General features: G+C 26.6%; 1 protein-coding gene across 1 annotated transcript; it reads left to right on the top strand.

The window, feature by feature from the left end:
- Nucleotides 1–301: 301 nt before the first annotated feature.
- LOC110662995 (LOB domain-containing protein 37) lies at nucleotides 302–1,269 on the top strand. Its single transcript, XM_021822172.2, has 2 exons — nucleotides 302–609; nucleotides 704–1,269. Exons 1-2 carry the CDS (start codon nucleotides 426–428, stop codon nucleotides 1,174–1,176), a joined length of 657 nt encoding a protein of 218 aa, XP_021677864.2. The 5' UTR covers nucleotides 302–425; the 3' UTR covers nucleotides 1,177–1,269.
- Nucleotides 1,270–9,061: the final 7,792 nt, after the last annotated feature.

Below are 9,061 nucleotides of genomic sequence, written 5' to 3'. Positions count from 1 at the left end.
TTAAAGGTAGCCGTGGCCATCTCTTCCTCCACTTGACCTAATCTTCCAATCAACTCCAAGAATAAAGGGAAGGGAAAGGCCAACATAAAAAGAATCTACTCAACAATCCACACAAGAATCCAACGGCTGTGGAACCCTAACTACTCCAGGAAACACGTAGCCGCTCTCACTTCCTCACTCCTTTGCAAGCTAGCCCTAACACAAGTGTTAAACCCAAACCTAACCATGGTTAATTTCAACCCTCTATATCTCTATATATGCCTAAATGTAGTCTTGCCTTTCTTGCTTCCTCAACCACTATTCTTTAATTCTTTCTTTCTTGTGATCAAAGAAAACCCATCAAAGAGAACCCATCTTTCTCATCCTTGCTCTTCACCGGATATATATCTGAAATTCATGTTTCGGTGCCGGAAAATCTTTTCACTATGAGCTGTAATGGGTGTAGAATCCTCCGAAAGGGCTGCAGTGAGGATTGCATGCTTCGACAATGCCTGCAGTGGATAATCAATCCTCAGGCTCAGGCAAACGCCACCGTCTTTGTCGCCAAGTTCTTTGGCCGTGCCGGCCTCATGTCCTTCATCTCCTCCGTGCCTCTAAACCAGCGTCCTTGTAAGTATCCGGTAAACTATAACACCAGACAGTTGGTTTTAAAATATCTTATTTGATCACTGGCTGATGATGGTTAATTTTTCTGTTTTTTCAGCATTGTTTCAGTCGCTTTTGTTTGAGGCTGTGGGGCGAACGGTGAATCCAGTGAGTGGAGCAGTGGGGCTTCTCTGGACTGGAAACTGGCACGTCTGCCAGACGGCGGTGATGACGGTGCTCCGTGGCGGTGCTTTAGAACCTATACTAGAGTTTGACGGTAGGATGTTAGGACCGGACTTGGATAACTTTTCAGAATGTGTAAATTTTACGCCTATAAATGTGAGTTCAGGATCGAAGACAACAAGAACAACAACATTAAAGAGGAAGAGGTCTGATGATGATGAGGGTATATGTGGACTCACAAATCTTGACCTCTGTTTGATGCACCCGGCCGAGGAGAAGCAACGGTCGGTGATGCCATCAGAGGAGGAGTCTGAAATGACAACGTTGGAGAGTGGTGGTTATGCATCTGCTGGAACTAATTGTAGTTTGCAGGGAGGTGAAAGAAAGCTCTTGTCATTATTTATTTGAGGTCTTTTTAGGGACTTCTATGTTAGCATAGAAGAGAAATTTTCTTATTACTTAATGCATAATTGCATACTGAGAAGAATTAAGATTTGTTAATTCTGGTACTGGAGTCGTTCTTCACTATTAGTTCTTGAGTATGAATTCTTATTAAAGCCAATTGTTAAAAAAAAAAAAAATTGTTAATTGTTGATTAAATTAAGGCATTGTTGCTTCAAAATATTCTACTTTTTAAGAAGTATACTTTCTTCTGGTATACTTATGGGAAACTTATTTTATAAAAAGTATGATATAAATGTAATTAGTATACAAATTAATTTATCAAAAAATAGTTTTCTTTTAAATTATAAAAGACAATAATACCCATAAAATAATTCATAGCGTAACAAAGTAAAAGATAATATATATATATATATATATATATATATATATATATGTTACTTTTCTTGCACAAAGCAAGTAGAGTACTCTACTTTTCAGAAAATTGGTTTGATAATATAAACTAAACAAGGCTTAAGAAGAGTAATCAGCCATGACTCTTTGTGCTCATTTGTGTAAGTAGCAGACTTCTTAACATTTTTGTTTTGAAATTTTTATGAGATAGAATTAGTATTATGATTCAGTTTTCATAAGCCAAATTAAGACCATTTCTCTTAATATTCAAAAGATTTCTATCTTGAGCTTAGGTTTCTATACAAGAGATTCAGTGAATCGGTGAAGATGGGACTGCAAGAGTGACTATATAAATAGTCATGAATTATTTTATTAATTCTATATACATTATATTATTATTTATGTTGTGATCAACTTAACAAGAAATTTATTTATAAATTAATTAACTAATTCTTATATTTACATTTTATGCATTAACGAAAATTTTAAAGAGTGCAATCAATATAAGTTCATCTCAAAATCAAATTTTATAAAAAAAAATTAAATATTTATATTAAAATTTAGATAAAATTAATTAAAATATATACAATAAATATATAAATTTAAATATAAATATTTAATTTAATAATTATTAAATTTATTCACCTAAATATAAATATTTAATTTAATTATTATTAAATTTATTCTCATTCAATTGCATCCAATTTGAATTATGAGTTTCAATTTTAAATTATTTTAATTACTAATATACCTTGTAATTAGTTTAGAATTCATTTATACATTCATATTCTAGACTACAACTATAACCATTTCCATAAAACTATGAAAAATAATAATTAAAATAATTCTTTTTAATACATATTAACATATTAATAGCATATATTTACTTTTTTTTTCAAAAAATTGTATTTATAAATGAATTTCAATTTCATAAAATTCATTTATACCAAATAAATTATTTATTTATGGAACTCTAGCTATACTCTAAGTGAAGCTACAGATTTCCCTATTTATTAGTTAATATTGAAAATCAAATACGAATTAGCCAGAGATCACTTTTTAAACCTTTTTATTTTAATTAATTTGGTTAAATATAATGCATTTGAAGATTCACATATAATAATCAAATGGAGTCAATCTCTAAACTCAATTCATGTAATTAAATCGAAATTGCAAATAACAACTAAAGAGTTGATGCTAAATCCACACAAAAGACGATTTGGGCGGCTGGCTTTTTTTACCCATAAAGAGGCATTTAGTATTTTATCATGCCTTTCCTTTTCTCTCTAGAGTAAGTGGTGAAAAAATTATTCTATATACTCGTTTTATGTATAATAGATAGATTTTAATCGTTAATAAATAATTATAACAAAATTATTATATATAAAACGATTTTATTTTAAAATTTCTCCTATTAAATTATATTTCTCTTTAAATTTGCTGTGTTCTCTTTTCTGATATCTCCCTATCCTTTCTTATTTATATCCTTATTTTCAAGCTTTGGCCCTTTTACATTACCAAAAGCCAAGGCAAGAGGTTTCCATATCCCTATTTTTCTATTATATGGACAATGCCCTTTAATTAATTTCTTTGTTAATTCATGTGAGATAAATTTCTACATATAAGGGGTCTATCTATGTAGTGTAAATTAAAGTAAATATTAAAAAGATAATTAAAATTTTTACATTTACATCTCATTAAAATTAAAATAAAAAAGAGATATGATAAAAATGGATTATTAAAGGCTCCAAAGCAATTAAAATAAAATTTAAAGGCTTGAAAATAAATTTGACTTATAAATTGATTTTTTTTATTGCTCATCCAACATGGATTGAGAAAAGGTTGAGGGAGTGTCTGTATATATCTTTCCGTCTTAAAAAAGAGAAGAAAAGACAAACTAAGAAAAAAAAAAGAGTAACATAAATAACTACAATGTCATTGCTTTCTTACCAGGATCATAAATATGATTTTCTAAGCATATAACACAATTCTCACCCATTTCTCACTGGACTTTGTTTCACTAAAAACTCCCTCAACATAGAAATGATTTTGAGAGGGATTTTACAGTCTCTTCCTCCCTCTCTTTTACTTTCTCTTCTTTTTTTCTCATCTCCTTTTTCTTCTTTTAGTATGGCATCTTTCATCTTCTTCTTTCTCTTTTTCTTTCGTCTTTATTTCTCTTATTCCTTTAGTTTTCATATAGATTTTTTCCATTTCAATGAAAACTGTAATATCTTTTATTAGTTCCTCTCTAATCACTTTAAAGAGTTTGTTGTGCTCCGGAAGAGAAAGAAAGCCTAATCGGGTGGTGTTTTGGACTGATCTACTCGATATTCAATCTACCTCCATGGTGATTGATGTTTCTTTAACATCAAAGTAGCTTAGACAACTAGCTTGCAGACCTTCTTAGAAATTTGATTCGGCCTACTTGAATATGAACAAAACTTTTGTCCACCTTATTTCTCTTTGAGATTCACAAGTGTTCTTTAGTTTTCCTTCCCACGTAATTTTAAATGATTCACTTGTCACTAATGCAATTTCCTTTTCTTTTTTCCAGTTATGTAAACATAGAATTTGCTTTAGTTAGAATGGGCTCTCTTTATTTTTAATCGAATGAAATGACGCATCTTTTGGAAGTTTTCAAGCTGGGTTCTCTTTTCAGCAGAAAAAAGAAAACGTCATTCATGAACATATGCTAATAAAGTACTTACTGTACCAACCAACTTTCAAATGTTTTGTCCACAGGGTCCCAATCCCACAGCATATCAAATCAAATGGGAAATTCTCATACTTAATGGAAATTAAATGGTGCCATCATTTAATGATATTGAAATTAATTATAATAAAGTTATGAAATTTTGAATTTAAATTTCAATTTAGATGAATTATTTCAAAAATTAAATGGTATCTTTTTTTTTAATTTTATTTTCAGTTATATATTGTCCTTAATTCTCTAAATATTTAATTGAGATTCAAGTTTGTTTATATATATATATATCCCAAGGTTAGAGAAAGTCTAAAAACTATTAGAGATTTACAGTAAAACTCATATAGTCTACCAATGAAAAATTTCAATAGTCACGTTAAGATTTGAACTCGATATGAAATATATCCAAAGCCAAATTTTTAATTGTTGAGCTTATTTTTTTGGATATATAAAAATTATATTTAACATGGGGAGTATTTATTTTCACAACTTAATGTATTAAGGTCATAATAAAAAAATAAATATTAAGTAATTGATGAAAGCACATTTAAAAGGTGGGGTAAAGTTTAATTGTTGCAAGTTAAGAAGCATGGAACAAATTTTGGTGCAGGGAGTGGGCGGCTAAAGATGACGATCAATGGACGTAAGTGATAATGTATTATACACGTGAAAAGCATTGTTTTAGAGGAACATGGATGGTATGGATTCTATGCACCCGCAGAACATGTGGGCTCATGGACCCTCACTACTTTTACTACCGCATGTCCGGGAACCGCAGCTTTTTTAGAAGCCATTTCGATTCTTTTATTGATGTCTATTTTAACTTTTGGTGTAATTTAGTATATAAATTTTAATTTATGTCTAATTTAATTTAAAATTAAAAAATGTGTAATTTATTCACCACTTGATGTATAAATTATTTTTTTTTAATTAAATATTTTTTTAATATTTTTAATGTTAATTAAATAATTATAATTAGTTAATTTTTTATATTTTAATTTTTAATATTAATTAATAATATGGAAATAAAAAATATTATTTTTATATTTTTAATTTTATTTAATTATAATTTTCTAATTTTAAATTAGATACATGAAGTATAATATTTTTTAATTTAAATAATTAAAATTAATTATAATAATAATTTTTATTTTTAATTAATTATACAAAAATATAAAAATAATATTTTTTTTCATATTTTCATTTTAATTAATAATAATATTAAATAATAAAAACAATATTTTTGATATTTTAATTTTATCAATTATAAAATATAAAAATAATATTTTAACATTAAAAAATAAAAAAAAATTAAATATTAAGTAAATGACGTGTGTAACTCAAATGAAGGGGATGAGATTATTTGAGTTTAAATCAAAATTTATAAATTAAATTGAATCAAAAATTAAAAATAGATAATTATTAGACATCCCCGATAAATGCATAAGGCAAGTTAAACTTTATATTTTTAGCACTCATGTTTTTATTATTTTTAATCAATACCAAAATTCTATTTTACTTGTATTTGTTTCTGTAGAGTTAGCGTTGCTCAAATTCTAACTCTTTTATTTTAATTAAATCTTGTACAAACACTGGGCATTATTTCTATAGTATGTGTGGTTCCCTTGGATGGAGTAGGTTTCCTAGTGTTGGCGGCGGTGTTTGTGTTCTACTAGAGTGGCAATTCGAATTGATGGGTCATGTTTGTGTCGTGTCAACAAGCAATACGAATCTGATTAAGGTCAACATGATTAATAAATCGTGTCACAAATTTAAATACGAACATGACTCTTTTATTATATGGGTTACACGATACAACACGATTAATATTAAATTATATTAAGTGTATTTAATACGACACGACTCATTTAACACGAAATAACCCATTTAACACGGTTTGACATGACTTAACCTATTTAACACGCTACATAAGTGGGTTCATGGGTTATAGTGGGTTAAATGGGTTAGTGGGTCACAAGTGAACATGTGACACGAATATTAAATCGTGTCATAAATGTATCAAGTTGGGTTAGCGGGTTAACTCGTGACACAACACGATTATAACCGTGTCATAAATGGGTCGACACGAATTCGACACGAACACAAATAAGCCTAACCCAAACCCTATATTTTCTTGTCGTGTTCGTGGATCGTGTCCAAAATTACCACCCCTATGTTCTACTTCTCTTTTGCCGGGTCATTTGGTGTTGGGTCATGTACCCATTTGCTTTAGGTTTTATTGTTTTCTAAGAGCGTTGGCTCCTTTCTTTTACTGGGCTTTTGTTTAGTCAAGATGTCTATTGCAAGTGGCTTTTGTTTTTTTTTTCGAATTTTTCACGTTAAAATAAATTATTTTCTAAAAATTTAATTTTTTCTATTTGATATATTGAATGGTATTAGAGTTTTATTCATATTATAACATAATTATTAAAAATTGAAGGCTATAATAATTTTTTCTTTTACATATATTTTTACGGTTGTCAATGGGCATAACTTGATAAAATTGATCATAGTATTAATTACAAGTTATGTTTTTCTTTAAGATACGAATTACACTCCAAAAATCTACCATATGATAATGGATTCAATAGATTTTAAAATTCATTTATAAAATGTGAGATAAAAAAAAAATTGAGTGTTCAAATTATCAACTGATAAAAAATTTGTTAATAATTTATTAAGTATAAAAAAATTAAGTGTTCTAAATACTAATGGATTAGAAATCCATTGGTAATTTGTCAATGGATGTCAAAATCCATTAGTAAATTACTAATAAATTTCTAATCCGCCAGTAATTTGTAAGATATAAGAAAAAGTAAGCATTCAATTTACTAATGAATTTTAAATAGCAATTTGCAAAATATATTAAAAAAAAATATTAAGTTCTCAATTTACTAAAAAATTTGAAATTCATTGGTAATTTGTGAGATATAAAAAAATTAAGTGTTCAAATTAGTAATAGATTTGAAATTCATTGATAAATTACAAATGAATTTTGAAATCCGTCAGTAAATTTAAGAGAAAAAAAAATTACTTTTATTTTTTGAAAATTCATCTTTTTTTCAATTACCAACGAATTTTAAAATCAATTGGTAATTATTAGAGGGAAAAAGTCTTGTTTTTTATGAAAGAAAAATTAGCAATGAATTTAAGAAAAATTAGCAATGAATTTACATTTGTTGCTAAATTAAGTATTTATAATTATAAACACCATTTTTTTTAATTATTTCATTCATTCAATCATTTTCTTTTCTCCCATGTCAACTTTTTTTATTTTCTCTTTTCACTTATTTCTTTTTTTTTTTCTTTTATTTTGTTTTCTCCTCTCATCAATTTCTTTCCTTTTCTTTCATCATTTCTTCTATTTTCTCTTCATTTTTTCCCCTTTCTCTTCTTTCATCATTTTCTTCTCTTTTCTCTCAATTTTTTTTCTTTTCTCTCATCATTTCTTCTCTTTTCTTTCATTTTCTTCCCCTTTTCTCACATTTTTTTTGTTATCATTTCTTATCTTTTCTCTTATTTTCTTCTCTCTTCTATAATTTTTTCACTTTCATTTTTTCTCTTCTCTCTTTTAATTTTTACCATATATTTTTCATTTTTATTAATATAATCTCATTTCATTTCCTCATCTTTATTTTTTGTAAATACCATTTTCCTCTTAATATAATGTGTTTCTAATAATTATTAGTCATAAAATAATAACATATTTATAATAAAAAATAATTTTAAATCTCAAAAATCAATCTAAAAATAATAATAAAATTTTTTATTTTAATTAAAATAATTTTTTAATTTTTAAAATTACTAACTGATTTGAAATCCAATTGATTATAATATTTAATTTTATTATTTTTATTTTTTGGTCGATATACCAACAAATTTTGAAATTCTTTGGTATATACCAACAGACTTAAATCTGTTGGTAAAAAAATTACCAACATAATCAGTTGGTAATTTCATTTACTAACTATTTTTATAGGATTACCAACCATAAAATCAGTTGGTAAACCTAAAAAATCTTTGTGTTACAATTTCGATTTGCATTGCGGAAGAATTAGCATTGCCTGAACAAAATTCGAAGTGCTTTAAAAAAAGAGCTAGAAAGCAGTTATTTATTTTCTTAATAGAATTTGAATTTAAATAGGAAATTAATTTAACCAATTAAATTAAAAATTTTTAAATAACAATAAGTTTTTATATTACTTTTTAGCTAATAGAAATAGATTGCAATTAATTTGTCATTATCAATTTTAACTATTTTTTTTTCTTCTTATTATTTCCCTCTCCTTCTCACTTATATAGTAGATTATTGATTATGGATGAGTTTTAACTTAATGGTATTGAAATCATCTTTAAAATTATAAAATTTCAAATTTGAGTACAAATTGGAGTAAATTATACCAAAAAAAAAACATTATTAATTATAAAAGAAATATAATAAAAATTGTGGATTGTAATACCAATCTCATAAATATTATTAGCCAAAATGGCAAAATGATATATAGTCTTAAAATTAAAAAGATAAAGAGCCTCCTAAATAAGAGAAAGGGTGGGCTAGTCGGCTACCCAATTTTTTTTTTTATTACAATTTAGGTTTGAATTGTGGAAGAATAACCATTGTTTGAATAAAAATCGAAGTGCTTTTAGAAAAAAAAAAAAAAGCTAGAAAACAGTGAAATATATTCTTAATAGAATTTGAATTTAAATAGGAAACTAATCTAATCAAATAATAATAATATTTTATATTATTTTTTAGCTAATCAAAATAGATGGTAATTAATATATTATTAT

The sequence above is a fragment of the Hevea brasiliensis genome, chromosome 8, assembly GCF_030052815.1.
Source record: "Hevea brasiliensis isolate MT/VB/25A 57/8 chromosome 8, ASM3005281v1, whole genome shotgun sequence".
Lineage (NCBI taxonomy): Eukaryota > Viridiplantae > Streptophyta > Magnoliopsida > Malpighiales > Euphorbiaceae > Hevea > Hevea brasiliensis.
Note: the sequence above shows the minus strand (reverse complement) of the source record. Positions and strands in the feature narration are given on the sequence as shown.